We start from the raw sequence: 19154 nt of genomic DNA on the forward strand, positions 1-19154 counted from the left end.
CTGAAATATTACAAGTTTATTAAAAAAATATTCTAACTAAAATAAATTAACTCAAAAAATAATGAAAATGCAAATATATGGTTTTAGATTAGTATTCTTTTTGGTTTAACAATAAAAACAACTAAGATAGAGACTTTGAATAGATTTATGATTTTTTTTTTAAAAAATATTATAATTGAAGAATTGGATAGATTCACATCTATTCCATAAAAACCACAGGATTGAAGAATATAATTAAAATAATAAACCGATTGGAAAATATGAAAAAGGGTAGCTGAAAATTAAATGGTGGGTGTTAACTCAATTGAGATAATATATCCATGTAAGTATAATTAACCAGCAGCTGACAATTTCGACCGTCCGATGATCTCGATCCAACAATCTTAAAGAGGTCTTTGGACCGGATAGATCGTGCCCCTCAAGGAAACCTCACTGGCCGTTGGATTCGAAATGGGCGGAGAAGGAATGGTGCATTTGTGACGGTCAGATCGAAAAATCGTGCGGCGGAGAAAGAAACCCTAAGTGACGTTACACAAACGATGGACCTCGATATAATGACCCCGAGTGACTTGCAACACCAGAACACTTCTCTCGGCCGTCTCCCTCCGCTCTCTCGTGGGAGCAGCCCTCTAGGTGCGATCCAATCCCTAGATCTTCGTTCGTGTAGTAAATTCAAGTTTTAGATAAAGTGTGTGCGATTCAATCGTTTGATACGTGGTTTTACTTGATCTCGTTCTTTTCCATCAAGCAAAAAATAAGCGATTTGGGTCTCTATTAGAATCTGTGGTGATTAATGTTCATTTACAGTATTAATCGTTTTAGTCTGTGTATTTTATATTGGAGATCATGAGAATCATGTACCTTAATTCTTCGGATTTGGTCTTATTCAAAGGCTTATATATATATATATATATATATATATATATATATATATATATATATATATATATATTCTCTGTGACTTAGATGTTACTGTCGAGTGAAGGTCCTTTTGTTCTTGGGTTTATGGTTGCTTAATGATTGTCCTGGATTTAAAATTTGATTTTGTTGGATATTGTTCTGCTCATGTGAGATCTTGATTTGATTTTTGAATCGATCATGCATATGTTTGTTGTAGAATCTGAAAAGTTGAATTGTGTTCTTAAGTAATTGGGGTTGAGAAAAAGCGTCTATTGTCTAATGGAAAGGACGAAGGTTCTGTGGACCTTCGGTATAGGTTCAAATCCTATTGGACGCTATTAAGTTTATTACATCCCCCGGATTTGGTTTTAATGCCAGTGCGTTTGACATATATTAGAGATATGCTTCTGATATGCCTGACGATGAGGTATTTTAGAAGGGCTAATGGCCTTAACGGGCATATCTCATTGTGCACTGTTACTGGCATGAGCCTGTCTTTATCTGTTCGTGATTTGTTAATTGTTACATTTGCCAAGTATTGGGCCAGTGATTTATGGATCACCAATTCATGACAGATACTTTGTAGTAATTAAATAAGATTTTGTGCTTGCTGTAAGGTTATGTGTTGGATGGACTATTCTAAGCTTGCATAATTAGCAACTCTAGTGGCATGTGAATGGAGATACTTAAGGATAGTTGTTTGCTGTTCTCATTTCTTAATATGGCATCATATTTTTGGTAACAAATTCAGTCAAAATTTGATTTTCTTTGCTCAAAAGTTTATTGGTGCGATCCATAAACCAACATGCATTCATTTGAATGATTTTCTTCTTCTTGATGCATATTTAATAGAGACTTAGAAGACTTGATGAGTCCATGAATGAGTTGGAATACCTTGATGTTGCTTTGCGCTAAAAATCTTCTCATTTAATTGGAGCCAACTTGAGGTGGTGGTAATATAATAATTCTGTGAACCATGTCTTAATATTTGAATTATGGAAGTGTTACTTTTGGTTGGTCATTTGGTACTGAAGTTGATGTGTTCGTATTTATTTCAATGCATTTCATTTCTGTAGGCTGCATTCACTTTGTCTCATTTCAGTATCCAAATTGGTAGAGACATCTCCCTTTGAGGACTGTCATAGATTTTGTTTTGCTGTTGCAATCGTGCAGTTACCACCTGAGTTACAACATTGACGATGGTTCCATGTAGATATCGTGTGATCATTTTGCTTTTATCTGTATCATTGGTCCATGTTCTTGACTAAAAATTATTCCTTCTATGGTTTCAATGAAATTTGTTGTTACAGGCCCATGTCTTGAGTAATGTAATTTGACCATTTATGTGGCCTTTTCCATCTTTCATTTTAGTATTTTGATGAAATCTGGATCTGTGATTATCATCTGGGAACTTCTGTGATCTATCACTCAGTGGTAATTTATATGAAATAATATATTTCTGATGCTTCCACTTTACTGTTTTGGTTCTATCTTACTTTTAATGTACTATTACAAGCTTGATGTCTGATATTATTTCTGAAATTTTTTTTATTGGTAGTTTCTTTTGCTTTAAGTTACTGTTACCATGGGGAAGGAGAAGGTTCACATTAACATTGTGGTCATTGGTCATGTCGACTCTGGGAAGTCGACCACCACTGGTCATCTCATCTACAAGTTGGGAGGTATTGACAAGCGTGTGATCGAGAGGTTTGAAAAGGAGGCTGCAGAAATGAACAAGAGGTCGTTCAAGTATGCCTGGGTTCTTGACAAGCTTAAGGCTGAGCGTGAGAGAGGGATTACCATTGATATTGCCCTTTGGAAGTTTGAGACCACCAAGTACTACTGTACGGTCATTGATGCTCCTGGACATCGTGACTTCATCAAGAATATGATCACTGGAACCTCCCAGGCGGACTGTGCTGTTCTGATCATTGACTCAACCACTGGTGGTTTTGAAGCTGGTATCTCAAAGGATGGACAGACACGGGAGCATGCTTTGCTTGCTTTTACTCTTGGAGTTAAACAGATGATTTGCTGTTGCAACAAGGTAAACATTGTTCAATTCCTTGAGAAAAGGTTGACCTGGTGTTTATTTGGTTGGCATGTTTTTTTTGTCTTGGAGGATCCAGTATAATAGTTTGTCTTCATCATGCGCTCCTCATACCTGATCATTTGTGATTTGTATAATTTTTCTCTTTTTTCTCATGAGTTTCCGTGGCTGTCTCATTGCAGATGGATGCAACCACCCCCAAATATTCCAAGGCCAGGTATGATGAAATTGTGAAGGAGGTTTCTTCTTACCTCAAGAAGGTCGGTTACAACCCTGAGAAGATTCCCTTTGTTCCAATCTCTGGATTTGAGGGTGACAACATGATCGAGAGGTCTACCAACCTGGACTGGTACAAGGGCCCAACTCTTCTTGAAGCCCTTGACTTGATCCAGGAGCCAAAGAGGCCCACGGACAAGCCCCTTCGCCTTCCTCTTCAGGATGTGTACAAGATTGGAGGCATTGGTACTGTTCCTGTTGGACGTGTCGAGACCGGAGTACTCAAGCCTGGTATGGTTGTTACATTTGGTCCGACAGGTCTGACAACTGAAGTAAAGTCCGTCGAGATGCACCATGAAGCACTCCAGGAAGCTTTCCCTGGTGATAATGTGGGCTTTAACGTGAAGAATGTTGCTGTTAAGGATCTAAAGAGAGGTTTTGTTGCATCTAATTCCAAGGAAGATCCCGCAAAAGAGGCTGCTAGCTTCACTTCTCAGGTCATCATCATGAACCACCCTGGCCAGATTGGCAATGGTTATGCCCCCGTGCTCGACTGCCACACATCCCACATTGCTGTCAAGTTCGCCGAGCTGCTCACCAAGATTGATAGGCGATCTGGAAAGGAGCTCGAGAAGGAGCCTAAGTTCCTCAAAAATGGTGATGCTGGCTTCGTTAAAATGATTCCTACCAAGCCCATGGTTGTGGAAACATTCTCAGAGTATCCTCCCCTCGGACGTTTTGCCGTGAGGGACATGCGCCAGACCGTGGCTGTAGGAGTGATCAAGAGTGTCGAGAAGAAGGATCCTACCGGTGCTAAGATCACCAAGGCTGCTGCCAAGAAGAAGTGAGCAAATCTGCAGCAACTTGAGACCTTAGTGGTATTTATCCGATGTGCTATAGGTTTTGGGTGCTTAATGGTTGTGGAACTCATGGAAGGGTTTTTACTGGTGGCTTCAAATGAGTCCGAACTATGCTTTTTGCTGCCTGGGAAGATTTTTAGGCTTTCTACTTCTGGGCTGAGCGGTTCTGATACTTGTATTTCTTTGCCTTTAAATAATGTTATGACATTATGTTTTCAGTAAGAATTGCCTGCTTTTAAATCTGTTTGGTTTTTGTTTTGAAGTGTTTTTATGTTTTTTGTCTTCCTGGAATACCAGAAAATTGTTTTAAAAAACAGATTTATGATTGTAGAAATTAAAAGACCATAAGAATGTGTTCGTTGTAGCAGTTGTTCAAAATTCTCTCCAAATATATATATATTAGATTAATCATTATAGTTTGAAAGGATACATTATCTTCCGAAGGGAGCATATGGTTATTTAGTCTTATATTAGTTGAGCATTATGAAAATCAAGGCTCATAAGTCCGTCAAGTCTTTCTTATCATTAAAGGGGTTTTTTTGGAGTTTATATATTCTGAAAAAATAAAATCGTATGGATTCCTCGCGAACTAATAGGTTTTATCATATCGACGTTAGAAGGAAGGCTCATAAGTTCTCCTCTCTTATCCTTAGAGGTGTCTTTTGAAGTTCACATATTCTTAAACGTTAAAACTGTGCGGGTGTACTTATCGTCCAAAGCGGATAATTTCTCACGAGTTACGAGTCGCATCAATGGTCGGTCGACCAAATTGTCCTTTATCAGATTGGCACTAGAAGGAGGGCCCGAGGCCTGCACCTTAGTCGAGCAAACTCACTCCCGAGCCATGCACCTTGGCTCCCCTATGAGAGGGAGCATGATAATGTCATTTAGCCCAACATTGGTTGGGGAGTATAAGAACCAATGGTTCATAAGTTCACCATGTCTCCCTTACCCTTAGAGGTGCATTTTGGAGTTCACATGTTCTGAAAGGATAAAACCGTATAGGTACGCCCATCGCTCAAAACGGATAATTCCTCACGAGCCTACAGGCTGCACTAATGGCCGGTAGACCAAATTGTCCCTTATCAGATTGGCGCTAGAAGGAGGGCCCGAGGCCTGCACCTTGGCTCTCATATGGGAGCACTGATAATGTCATTTAGTCCCACATTAGTTGAGGAGTATGAGGCTTGCACCTCGACCGAGCAAATTCGCTCCTAAGCCGTGCTTCGGGAGGAAGGATCACTCCGATAACCAATCGATACCAATGGTCCCTTATCAATTAATTATATTGCTCTCTTGTCTCCAATTCTCCTGAAATCGATCGTAAGACCAAGTAGTAATTAACTTGAACTCGATCCAAATATGAAAACTAGCCTTTAGCCAATCGGTACCAATGGTCTTTTATAAATTATATTGCTCTCTCGTCTCCTAATCTTCTGAAATCAATCATAAGACCAAATAGTAATTATCTTGAACTCGATAGAAATATGAAAACTAGCCTTAATCTCCTCTTAGTTTACTATACAAATGCACAAGTCAGAAATTACGAGCTCTTACTACCTAAGGGATTCATTCATGAAAGAGCGATCTCCCTCTAGCAACCTCGACCCTTTCAGAGGAAGAAGAAGCTTGTCTTGCCACCACCAAAGGAGGTCATGAGACTAGTGACTCGCCCAAGCCCGGCTTGAAGGCAGAAGGTAAAAAGGATTATTAGCTGAAAAACATCACAGACATTTTACCTAAGATTTAGAAGTTTGATTTCTGAAGCCTATATATGCTGCTCTGAATGCAATTGAAAGCGAAAGGAGCACTAGTAAAGGAATGGTCTTATTTATAGGGGTTAAGTGACTCTTGGGCTACCCCATATGACTATTCGATTACCCAATTATCAACCTCAATGAAAGAAGATTATCCATAGCATGGATTATAATTTCTTTGAATCCCTATCGATTTAACTCTACATAAGATAAATCGATGCAATGATTTATGAAATCGAAATGATCATGAAGCATTACCATCAACACCAGCATGACTGATTTGGCTAGAATTGCTACATCTACGACTTTTGTATGACTAAATTGATCACAAACCCTGACCTTCATGTAAATAGTATCGACAACTCAAATAATTATATTGTGCCCAACCAACACTACTACTATGCATGTTGGAGGGGAGCAGATGACATGAGTAGATTGAAACCTAACGAGCTATCGGTAACTCAGCAATACGTGGTGACACTTCAACGACACGTTAAAGACATCTCAATGACATATGATTGATGACTCAACTTTTGACGGATGATTCCATAGTTATCTCGTGATTTACCGTAACTATCACTAAAGCACAATTTGTAGACTCCAAAAGATTACATGAAATTTATCTCACATAATGCGTAAGTGTCGAGCTTCCAATTAATTAAATTGGGTGGGTGGGTGGGTCGTGTTGTGTTTGATCAAGTTATCAACAATTTTTATGGGTGATATGTAACTCCACCCGACCATACTTTACCTGGTCAGCTACGTCTTATGGATGGAGAAAGAAACGGGTCCTAGTGGGACTTTCAAATGAGGCATCGTCGCTAGTCGATTACGTATTTTTATTAGCAAAAAAATGAAAGAAGTATGTCACACAACTAATTACATACTATCTTGGTTCTTAAATTTAAAAATTTTATATTAAAATTTTTATATTTATGAAGGTAATATACTTAATCTCGTTTATCTTAACGTCATCGATTTTACTGATAGAAGATGAACATGTGACAGCTCGTGTATGAATACGTGAAAACGACGAACAAAAAGATGATTACAATAGTAATGACGGATAGTGACACATCATGAGGTTAGCGTAGTGGTGATCAATGATAACAATAATGATTGATCTTATCGATGTTGATCAAAACATCGACGTATGTGGCTTTTGTTGGGAAATCTTGAGGGCAATATCACATGCGTAGCGGAAAAATAGAAAACAAAATCCCCAATTCCCAAAGATATGTTATCGTCATGCGAAGATTGGTGTGTACAGATTCACGAAATAGAAAACCACGTGTGACATAGATTGTGTTACCTAGGGAGATCATATATTCCCGAATCTCTATAGATCTCTACGAGAGGGTGAAGGAGGTCAAGATCCCTCCTATTTATAGAGGTCCTTTGTCAACTTAACCCTAATGGATCCTCCCCTATTGGGTATTGGATCTCCATCCAACTACACAAGCCTCTTAGATTAGTAGACCTCTATCTAATAATCTCTCATGGGCTCTTATTGGATCTCATCCATAGGATTCAATAATTCATTTACTTATTGGATATTAAATAAGATAGAGGCTCCGACGGATATCTCATTTATGAACCTCTACTCATCGTAACGCTTACCATATATGTGTGACTCTCTATGCTCAATATCGAGCTAGCCGTGAGTCATACCTGTTATAACTCATTTTGGTTCAGTGAATTATTATCTTCATAATAATTCACTCAACTCATCGACTGCGGACGTACTAGGCCACTGCACCGCAGTCCCTATACGATACATGAGAATCCAATCCATTGGACATGTCTGTCCTCACTTACCATGTACATATAATGCCTTATCCATATAATATCCTAAAAACTGTATACCGAGCATGATACTATCAGACCTATAAGATTTCTACTCGAGTCTCACTCTAATTGAATTATCTTAGAGAACCATTTTTCTCTCAATCTGAATAACCATGGCTAGGGATTTGTCTATGCAAGAACACATGAGACATTCTTCTCATGACATCGAGAGTAGATGATCCTCTATCGACACTCAATAGCCATCGTAAGGTTGACTATCACTCCCGATTACTGGCTATGCTAGATTTGAGACATTCAAACCTATAAATCTGGCATCAAAGAGTGGAGCACTAATATAGGATATCCTTGGTATCTCAAGTCTAAGTACCGGATACACTACTAGGACTACGAAATCGCTATTTGATAATAAGGCATCATCAACCATTTAGTATTTCATAAGCGGATCAATCAGTGAACTCATTCCCCAATGAGCACCTATATTGTATCCCTAATGTCCCCACATAAGCAGTTATGAGACCAGCCGCATCCATCATATAGACGAGTATACAACACACTAGTTTGTCCGGTTATCTCGATGTCCCTCTCGAGAAACCTATAACCGGGATTATTTAGGATCTGTGTTTAAAGGTGAATCGGTCTCATTATTGTGATCTCATCACGATTCGATTCCCATTGTATAGATCCAAGGATATCACAATATCTATACGCATATATGCAACAAGCAAAATAAAGTGATAAATATCAAAATATAATAAGCAAAAAGATTATGTGTTAAGTCACATATGACATCACTCACGTGATTGGCTTATATGGCACATATGACTAGCAATCTTCCACTTGACCTAAAGTCAATCACATATATGTCTGATCCACATCAGACTCTTGTGACGCTCAAAGATAATTTGAGACGATGACTTTGTTAGTGGATCTGCAATATTATCTTCGGATGTAACTCTTTCCATTACTATATCTCCTCGAGTCATGATCTCTCTAATCAGGTGGAATCTCCTCAAAACATGCTTAGATTTCTGATAAGACCTGGGTTCCTTCACTTGAGCAATCGTCCCATTGTTGTCGCAATATAAGAGAATTAGCTTCTTGCTGTCTAGCATGACTCCTAGATCTGTAATGAACTTCTTTATCTAGACTCTCTCTTTTGCTGCCTCAGTTGTAGCAATGTACTTCACCTCTATGGTCGAGTCAATAGTAGTATCTTACTTGGAACTCTTACAACAGTACTCCACCTCTGTGGTCGAGTCAGCAATGTACTCCACTTCTACCTCAGATGGAACTCTTCCAGTAGTATCTTGCTCCACCATTCAAGGTATACACATACCCTAAATTCAACTTTAATCATGGACATCAAACTGAAAATTCGAGTCCATGTAGCCTTCAATCCTGAGGCTACTACCTCTCTACCTCTATATACTAGTAAAATATCATTAACATTCAACCCTTAGCAACTTTCGCTTCATTGCCCATCTTGAGGTTCATCTCGCCTCTCGTTAGTCTCCTAGGCCTTGCCAGAACATATAATGAATTACAAATATGATAAGTACTACCGGTATCCAATATTCATGTGTTATCATAAGAGTTTGACAAATGGAGACTGATCATGAATGTACCTGAAGCTTCTCCAAGCTTCTGTTTCGCCCTCTTTGTAACGTACTCTTTGCAGTTCCTCTTCTAGTGCTCATCTTTTCCGTCGTGGAAGCACTGACCTTTGTCCTTTGTCGGATCTTTATTAGCAACCTTTGCTTTACCTAGTCTACTCTTGCCCTTGCCCTTCTTAAGGGACTTTTTTGCTTCCCTTTTCATTCTAGTCTCACCACTATTGAGAACTGGCTTCTCTTTCTTGATAGTGCTCTCTGCCTCCCTCAACATATTGAGGAGCTCCGAGAGAGACACCTCAAGCTTGTTCATATTAAAATTAATTATGAACTTTGAAAAGGAATCTGGTAGGGAGAAGCATAAAATCCATACATAAGTTATCCTCTAGGACTATTCCTAGACCTGTGAGTTTCTTTATCCACTCAATCATCTTTAGGACATGGTTCCGAACCGGTGTCCCCTTAGTCATCCTAGCGCGGAAGAGGCTCTTGGATATCTCATATCACTGAGTCCTTCCCTATTCCTCAAACAGTTTACACACATATAGGAGGATAGATATGACATCCATCTTTTTATGTTATCTTTGTAACTCAAGAATCATAGAGCCCAACATGTAACACTGAGCAAGAGTGGAGTCATCAATGTACTTTACGTAGCGAGCGATCTCATCCTCGCTTGCCCCTTCTTCAGGCGTAGGCATCACTGTGTTAAGGACGTACGTGATTTTCTTTGCCATGAGAACAATTCTTAAGTTGTGGAGTCAATCCGTATAATTTGGACCAGTGAGACGGTTGACATCAAATATGCCACGTAAGGGATTTGAAAGTGATATTTTCTTAAAATAAAGATGTAGTAGAAATAAATAACATGCAGATTTTTAAAAAAATAAACAATCAAGATATGAACTTCTATCTTAATATGCTCTCACTATTTTACTGGCGAGATATACGACACCCTCAGCACATGAAATGGAAGTCTCTGACATACTTATAGTGGGGATTAGGATCCAATTAACATCTTAGTGTAACCTCGAGGGACTCGACCAATCACACTAAGCTCGAAAGGTAGGTAACTCTTGTTGATCATAACTCCTTGTGATTCCCATCCTGTTCAGTCTCCAAATTACTATGGTCTCGAGGGACTCGACCAACTATGATGTTTGGTTAAGTTAACACCATCGTTATAAGATGAGTCTGATTCAATGATATACCCTCGACGGACTCGACCAAGCATATCATGTCCTCATGTCATTGGTGATATCTCTATGTCGTAGGCAATATAACGAATCGCGATATAGGTGAGCCTCGAGGGACTTGACCAACTCAACCTACATCGAGAATCGATCTCTATCTATAACGATGGAAGGCCACGTGGGTTAATCTAATTGTCTCATATTTACCAACTTAATATTGTCGAGAGAGGGGTTTCTTTGATTTAGTCTTCTAATATGACATGTCACACACATACATATTTAATATATATCTACATCATATATATATATATATATATATATATATATATATATATATATATATATATATATATATATATATATATATATATATATATATATATATATATATATATACATATACATATCTAGTAGATGTATAAACAATCACACATCACATGAGCAACTACACCAGATGATCATAGACCATAACCTAATGTGATATGCCCGAGCTAGTGGGCCTAATCACTTACATCAAGATTTATGTGTGCAACGGTGCATCTCTATGCCTTGTGATCGTCCATCTCGTCCTCGTCGGTTTCGTCGACATCTCGACGTATCTCTATGCATCGTGATCATTCATCTCGTGGGTCTCGCTATCGCTTCCACATTCTCGCTACGCCTCCTCATGTGATTACAACTTAATTATAGACATATAAGCCCAATAATAAACGAGAAATAAAATGGAGGCTCGCAAGCCCCAATAATAATAATCTTAAGTACACACATCACACGGTCCAAGATTATCCGTCCACATAGCATACATCACATGTATAAATCATCATCATGAAACACTACTAGATAATAATAAAAATAATAATCAATTAAAAATTTTAATTAATTAATATTTTTTGAAATCAGGGACATATAAGAAATTTTCTGATTTGAGGGATATTTTCATAATTTAGACAAAGGACAGAACTTAGAATTTCTGAAAATCCGAGCAAAACTATCTTTTGGCTAAAAAACCTTACGGGCGATGCTGCCCTATGGCGCCGCTGCCCTACAAAAAATCCGAGGACAAAGGACAGAACTGCAAGCGCTACTACCCTACGTGCGCAACAGTCGTAGGCCCCGTTGCTCTGCTGGCGTAGTGGCCACAAGCGCCGTTGTCCCGTGGCGCCTTTGCACGCAAGCTGCCAACGACTGCCGGCCCCCATAGGCTACTAACCACTGGTAGCAAGCCTACTGCATGTAGATGGCAACGAGGGTAGCAATAGTTGCAGCCCCTTTCTTACTTTTGCGTCAACGATTTTGATGTCAAAAATTTCTCCAAAACATAACACATGCAGTTCAAAACCAATTTTCGGACGAACAACCTGGCTCTGATACCATTGTTGGGAAATATTGGGGGCGACATCACATGCGCAGTGAAAGAACAAAAAATAAAATCCCTAATTCCCAAAGATATGTTCATTGTCGTGCGAAGATTACCACAAAAATCCGTGAAATAGAAAACCAAGTGTGATATAGATTGTGTTACATAAGGAGATCATATATCCTTGAATCCCTATAGATCTCTAGGAGAGGGTGAAGGAGGTCAAGCACCCTTCTCTTTAACGGTGATCCACACATTAGGGCTGCGCTGACGCTTCTCAAAACTCTATGCTTGCTTTGAGGTGGAGAGAGGGAAGAGAATAGGAGAGGAAGCAAAAAACTTTAACCTATGAACCACTAGTTCTCTCCTATTTATAGAGGTCCCCTGTCAACATAACCATAATAGATCTTGCCCTATTGGGTATTGGATCTCCATCCAACTACCCAAGCCTCTTAGATTAATATATCTCTATTTAATAATTTATTATGGGCTCTTATTGGATCTCATTCATATGATCTAATAATTCAGGGGCTTATTGGATATCCAATAAGATAGGGGCTCCGGTGGATATCTTATATCCGTATCTCTAATCATCGTAATGCCTACCATATGTGTGTGACCATCTAGGCCTAATATCGAGCTGGCCATGAGTCATACCTATCAGAACTCCTTTTAGCTTAGTGAATTATTATGGAGATAATAATTCACTCGACTCATCGACTACGGACTTACTAGGCTACTACGCCGCAGTCCCCAAATGATACAGGGGAATTCAATCCATTAGACATGTCTATCCTCATTTACCATATACCTATAGTCCCTCATCCATATAATATCCCAGAGATCCTATACCGGGCATGGTGTTGTCAGACCCATATAGTTTATACTTAAGTCTCGCTTTAATTAGATTCTCCCGGAAAACTCTTTTTCTCTTAATCGGAATGTCCTTGGCTAGAGGTTTGTTTGAGCAAGAATACATTGGATATTCATGTTGAATCTCGGATTTTGATGATGAAATCAATTATAAATTATTTGATCTAATTTATATGTTGAGAAAAGTATGCAGGATTAATTACGATAGTAATAAGACATAAAACAGGTGTTGTGCCAGAATCAAGATTGAGATCTCGTTGGGAGTTCAAGAATTCGTTGGAAGTCCGGACATTCGTTGGAAGTTCTACTAGAACCAACCGAGAAGTCCAAGAGCTTGCCAAAGAAGCTCATTGGAACTCACCAAGAAGATCATTGCAAAGTCTAAGAGCTTGCTGGGAGTCCACCAGAGAATTGTCGAGAGTTCATCGGATGTTCGCCGAAAGTTCGCTGGAAGCTCGCTGGAAGAGCAATTGACGCACCGAAACAAGAAATGCTATGATTATGTCTTAATTGTCATAGTTAGATCATAAATTAAGTTAGGATTTGGAGGTAATCCTACTAACTTAATTATGAGCTAATTAGGCCCTTAACAGGGCTAAATTGGGCCGAATTGAGCAGCCCATTCAACCCCTAAATTCTTGACCGACGGTGGTACCGCCTAGAAAGCAGTGCCCTAGGTTATTTGGGCGATGGTACCACTGGCAATTAATGCTGCCAGCGATGGTACCACCCCTATCAAGCAGTGGTACCATCAAAGTTTGATCTTCGAGCTTTGTTAGGCGGTGGTACCGCCCAGTGTTAAGTGTCAAGCGGTGGTACTACCCAATAATGGTGATGGTACCGCCAGTACCCAAAAATCCGAAATGAGACACTTTTTAGCTCCAATTTTGAAGCCATTGGGGTCTATAAAAACCCTACCATTTTCTGTATGAAAGAACACGAAAGCATTGGCATAATCTTGAGTTCTTGAGTCTTAAAGTGTTGTAAAAGTGAGAAGAGTTCTCCTCCTTCATCTCTTAGCCGTGTAACTATCCAAGAAAGAGGAGTAAGACTTGTAAGGGTTGTCTCCTAAACCTAACAAAAGGAGAAAGAGCTGTAAAATGTGGTTGACCCTCGCCTATTGAAGGAAGGCCTTTAGTGAACACCGGTGATCTCGTCGGAGGAGGAATTCAAAAGTGGATGTACGTCACGTTAACCGAACCACTCTAAATTCTGATTTACTTTTTTATTTGTGCAATTTATATTACTGTAAATCTCCTTAATCTTCTCTTACACTTTTATGAAAGCTTTCACGTTCAAACTCCTTTCGAAATGGATTGAATCGAAACCATTTTCGTCGGAATCGATCTTAATCAAAACAAAGACTTTTGAAATCAAGAAAGTTTTCCGTTGCACTAATTCACCCCTCTCTTGATGCCGCGCTTGATCATAACAATTCCTCTCATGATATTGAGAGTGGATGATACTCTATCGACACTCAATAGCCCTCGTAAGGTTGACTATCACTCTCGATGACCGATTGTGCTAGATCTGAGATATCCAAACCTATAAGTCCGGCATCAAAGAGTGGAGTACTCATACAGGACATCCTTGGTGTCTTAAGTCTAAGGACCAGGTATACTACTGGGACTATGGAATCGCTGTCTAACAATAAGGTATCATCTACCATTTAGCATTCCGTAAGTGAATCAATCAGTAAACTCATTCCCTAATGAGTACTTGTATTGTATCGCTAGTGTCCCCACATGAGTAGCTATGAGACCAACTGCATCCATCATTTGGATAGGTATATAATACACTAGTATGTTCGGTTATCTCGATGTCTCTCTTGAGCAACCTATGATCGGGATTATTTAGGATATATGCTTAAAGGTGAATCGGTCTTATTATCGTGATCTCATCATGATTTGACTCTCATTACACAAATCCAAGGACATCACAATATATATTCATATATGCAATAATTAATATAAAGTGATAAATATCAAAATATAATTAAAAAAAAGACTAAATGTCAAGTCATATGTGTCATCACTCATGTGATTGGTTTGCGAGACACATATGTCTAGCAACTTTAGTGTTCCGGAAGCTATGATAGGACTGACATTCGGACCCACTAATTTTATGTTTGACCAGAAAAACTATCTTAATTAGTTAATCTAGGTTAGAGAAATATTGGTGCGTAGATTAAATAAAGTTAGATAAGCTTAAAAATATATGGATCTATATTACGTGGTCATAATTTGGTCGACGGATGATCAATTAACCTCGTTAGCAATTAAGGAAGACTTTGATGTTCGAAAGGATAATTATATAGCCATCAAATAAATATTTAAATCCTGTATTAGAGTGGATGGCAAGAAACCAAATACCGAGACGACTCCCTCTTAATCCCTTGCGATTCCTCGAGTTGCTGTCTGTTCCTCTCTCTCTCTCTCTCTCAAATTTTTTTCTTAAAAGAAAATTTAAAGTATTTTAGTGGTGAAATGGATAGGAGGTAATTCTATTCGTAGCAGAATCAAAAGATCCAAGTTCGGAAGATAATAAAAATTCTTTCAAAAATTAAAGAGTTTATTGGTTCTGAAGAGATTGAGAGAGGTTTGGATTTATGGAATACAAGAATCAATTGATAGGGGAACGCTTACCACCAATTAGACCTCTAACACTTGATGATGCATTCAACACATGGAGACTGAGGATCCCAATCAGCAACCATGCCATGTCAGCATCTCCCCAAATATAAAATGTCAACAACTAAGAAGAATATTTTTATATCAAATATACCTTTTTTATTAATTAATTAGACTTATGGTGTAATTAGATAATGTAAAATTATTAATATTAGTGATTAAAAAAAGTAGAGATAGATATTAAAAAATTATTCGAAACTACAAATATAAATTTAAATGTTTTTGATTTAATTTAAGATATATCTTTTTTTTAAGCTTAGCAAAATATCTATTTACCCAACTCTAAATAGTAAGAACATATTCTATTGTTGTAATAATAAGACCCATTGAATTCCGCGGGTTCTCGTAATAGACGGTTCTGATGCGAGAATTGGATGTTCAGATTAAAAGTAAAATTGGACAGGATCTTCGAACATGACGTCGCTCATAACCTCGAGTATTATGCTATCTTTCGTCCGATGTATGATGGACGGTCGATATGTCAACACGGCAGCACTATATATTTTCTCCTCCTTGCGACGTGCCCCGTCTCGCATTCTCCCAAACCCTAACGAGGTCCGAGTGGGCGGCGACGATGGTGGCGATCGAACTCTATCTCTCCTCCTCCTTCCCTTTTTTCTATCTTCTGTCTTTCTTCTCCTGCACAGGTCTGACCTCGATTTGTTCGTCTGCGTTGCAGACTTTCAAGCGCAGGAATGGTGGACGCAACAAGCATGGCCGCGGCCACGTTAACTTCATCCGCTGCTCCAACTGCGGCAAGTGCTGCCCCAAGGTACCACCTTTTGAGATTGAACGATTAATTATATTTGATTTTAGCATTTTGCTTGAGAGTTTCTGTACTAAAATATTTGGAGCTTGGATTTATCTCTCGGTCTTGGTCCGATTGCAGTTTCTGAATCACATTCCGTTACATAAGAAAAATATTGATCTTTCTTCCTTTTTTCCCTATTTATATCTCTAGTTCGATCTCTTTCCATGTATTCTTACGGTCAATAATGCAACTTACCTATATTAATTTTATCTTGAAGGACAAGGCCATCAAGAAGTTTCTTGTGAGGAATATAGTGGAGCAGGCTGCCGTGAGGGATGTGCAGGAGGCCTGTGCCTATGATGGTGAGCCCCAAACTTGTTGCTAGTTCTTGTCTTAATTGAAACTTGGTTGTTTGTTGGAATATACTCAAAACTTTCAAATACTTAAGGGTACACTCTGCCAAAGCTATATATCAAGATGCAGTACTGTGTCTCTTGTGCAATCCACTCCAAGGTTGTGAGGGTGAGGTCTCGCACTGACAGGAGAAACCGTGAGCCACCACAGCGCTTCAGACGCCGGGTACTTGTCCCAGATTTTACACTTATCTTCAAGTCTTGTCTAGTGTATCTTGGTGAATATGTTTGTAATGCTATTCATTTTGTTTTGCTATTTTTTCCCAGTTTTGTGTTTCTTGTATATGTGAATGGCTTAGTTCCTGCTTAGAACAAGAGATTGCAGATTGTTAATTTGTGCAATGCTAGTATGTTAAAATTTGAAATTTGGAAGGACAAAAAAGAAGTTGGATCAACTTGATATTTTGTTGATGTTTTGCACTGATGTTATTAACTTTTGAAGTTGATAATCCTAGTGTAAATAACTTTTGAAGCTGAGGAGCTTCTTTTATTGTCAAGACTGCTAGTTGTTTTGGTTGTTTATGGGACCATGTTGCAGATCTAATCTGTAACCTTTTGTAAATGATATTTTTTGTACAATCTGATTAATTCTCACCATAGGTGACAACTTTAGGACATCTGTTCTATAACAAGTTAGCATTTATTATGACTAAAAAGTACATAAATTCTCCATGTCGAGCTTATGGCTGTCAAACTTTTTATTGTTAACTTGGCTTGCTTGATCATACTCTTGATAGTGCTTCAACTGTTGAATCTTTTGCAGCAACAGTATTTTTCTTTAGAATTATCAGATTAAAGTGAACTTTTTGCTATCATTTTTTGTGATTATAAGTCTCAATGGTATAATTTGTATTAGGCAAAAGCAGATATCCATGGAATCAAGTGATTTTGAAATATCAATTTCTCATAATATTTGATATATATAATTTATGTTTTGGTGGTAACAAAGGGATGGACCTACAAGTCAGGTATCAAGGTTTACTTGTGAAATCAATTCTTTGTCCATTTTTCTTGAGTCAGTGGATTGAATTGCATCAGAAAATGGGGTTATATATCATTATGTAGTCTGAATTGAGGTTTTGATGATGCCTTGTTCTTGTAATGTCAGAAGATCTGAAGTCCAATGATGATTTCAATTAGCTGTTTAATTGGATCACCTAGATGGCATTACTGTGGAGTCTTACTATAGCCTGAGAATTCTACTAATGGGATGGATTGTTTCGGAAAAAAAAAAAGGATTCACAAGCCCCTGATTAAAAAAAGAAAAGGATGAAGAGGGTGGCGCAGAAGGCTCCCATCAATAGGGAGCCTAAGGAGGATAGTGTATCAGAAGATTCTACAATTCTGTTTAACTTTCTAGTGGCAAGTGTTATTCATCATAAATTGTTTCACAAGAACTGTCAATTGTCTTGGTGCATCTTGTCACCTTTGTATCCAAGAAAAACCTTATCTGGTCGATGTGATGGAAATTCACTAAGCTGGAAGAATTAATCGTAATTTACCAAGCAAGACATGTTAACTAGATTAAGAGTGGTAATCTAGAGTTTGCGTTAATCGATTGCATCCATCTCCTTTATGGGTTTTGCCTTTGGGAAAATGTTGGAAGGAATATTAACAGAAACCAGTAAGTATATAGGAATAGAGCGATGAACCATTGCAGTAGGTGTTCTAGGGATATGGCCTATTTTTATAGTTTGTAGCTGATATGTTTCAGATAGTTTGCATTTGTTTGTATTGCCATCGAACAGCAACTATGTTTTGAATTTACCTGCTTCTGATTGATGGATTGATTTCATTATTACTTGTGATGCAGGATGATCTGCCGAGGCCTGGGCAAGGACCTCGTCCGGCCGGAGCTGGAAATCCACCTCGGCCATGATGCAAGAATTATCTTATGCGACATTATAGTAGTTTTTCTTTTAGACTAGATCCTACGACTAGTATTAAGTACCAAGTGACTTGTTTATGGGAAATCAATTAGAACCTTAATTTGTGGTTATGGTTTCATTTTCTTGTTTCGAATAGAAATATGTTATTGGCAAACTAGTTATTAATGATGTTATCCAAGTATGTGCTTTGCTAGCACCGTTTTCAATAGGTGTTCATACATTGTATATGATTTTAGTACTATTACTAAAATATCGTTAAATTTGAATTAATTTCCGATGAGCTTACGTCAATTAAACAATTGAACTTTGATAAGATGTTATAATCATTACAAGGACTACATATTTAATGTAATTAGGATAACTTGACAGAGTGTTTATAATACTTAGTTACGTGAGTCTCATAATATCTAAGTATGTTCCAATTAAATCACCGCCATTTCTGAAAAGATTTAAAATACCATTAGAACTATTTATATAATTAATGAGATTCCAAAGGCGTGTCAAATGGTATGATTTTAAATATAAATTATCAATTGATTTTAGAAAGCAAAGATAATACTTAGTTAAATGTTACACTAATAATAAAATTGAAGTCATTGAAAAATTTTATTTTTTGTTTGTATGCAACACATTTTTTTCCCATTTCTTTTATATCTATTTATCTATACTTTGGTTTTATTGGTCCCATACTTTTTTTACACTACTATCAATATGTGTAAAAGATTCTAAATTGCTCGGCCCTGAAAAAACCAAAAAAGTGTCAGGAGATTATTAAATATAAAATTA

General features: G+C 38.0%; 2 protein-coding genes across 4 annotated transcripts; both read left to right on the forward strand.

Annotated features, from left to right (window-relative positions):
- Window positions 1–554: 554 nt before the first annotated feature.
- On the forward strand, window positions 555–4268 carry LOC103975208 (elongation factor 1-alpha). Of its 3 annotated transcripts, none has more exons than XM_009390112.3 (3): window positions 555–633; window positions 2459–2947; window positions 3133–4268. In XM_009390112.3, exons 2-3 carry the CDS (start codon window positions 2486–2488, stop codon window positions 4012–4014), a joined length of 1344 nt encoding a protein of 447 aa, XP_009388387.2. In that variant the 5' UTR covers window positions 555–633; window positions 2459–2485; the 3' UTR covers window positions 4015–4268. The 3 variants fall into 3 exon arrangements, with proteins under 3 accessions (XP_009388387.2, XP_065044293.1, XP_065044294.1); XM_065188221.1 differs by lacking the exon at window positions 555–633 and adding an exon at window positions 1237–1853; XM_065188222.1 differs by lacking the exon at window positions 555–633 and adding an exon at window positions 1237–1847.
- Window positions 4269–15800: 11532 nt separating this feature from the next.
- Window positions 15801–18574, forward strand: LOC103988880 (small ribosomal subunit protein eS26y). The gene is made up of 5 exons (XM_009407550.3): window positions 15801–15892; window positions 15995–16087; window positions 16344–16428; window positions 16515–16645; window positions 18293–18574. Exons 1-5 carry the CDS (start codon window positions 15890–15892, stop codon window positions 18356–18358), a joined length of 378 nt encoding a protein of 125 aa, XP_009405825.2. The 5' UTR covers window positions 15801–15889; the 3' UTR covers window positions 18359–18574.
- Window positions 18575–19154: the final 580 nt, after the last annotated feature.

Source organism: Musa acuminata, chromosome BXJ1-6, assembly GCF_036884655.1.
Source record: "Musa acuminata AAA Group cultivar baxijiao chromosome BXJ1-6, Cavendish_Baxijiao_AAA, whole genome shotgun sequence".
Taxonomy (NCBI): domain Eukaryota; kingdom Viridiplantae; phylum Streptophyta; class Magnoliopsida; order Zingiberales; family Musaceae; genus Musa; species Musa acuminata.

Bases quoted from the DNA above. Each gene is read 5' to 3' on its own strand.
- LOC103988880 (XM_009407550.3), top strand. The intron at 16,429-16,514 runs GTGAGCCCCAAA...CAAATACTTAAG, and splicing joins GGAGGCCTGTGCCTATGATG to GGTACACTCTGCCAAAGCTA. The intron at 16,646-18,292 runs GTACTTGTCCCA...CTTGTGATGCAG, and splicing joins CACAGCGCTTCAGACGCCGG to GATGATCTGCCGAGGCCTGG.
- LOC103975208 (XM_009390112.3), top strand. From the start codon at position 2,486: ATGGGGAAGGAGAAGGTTCACATTAACATTGTGGTCATTGGTCATGTC. The intron at 2,948-3,132 runs GTAAACATTGTT...GTCTCATTGCAG, and splicing joins TGATTTGCTGTTGCAACAAG to ATGGATGCAACCACCCCCAA.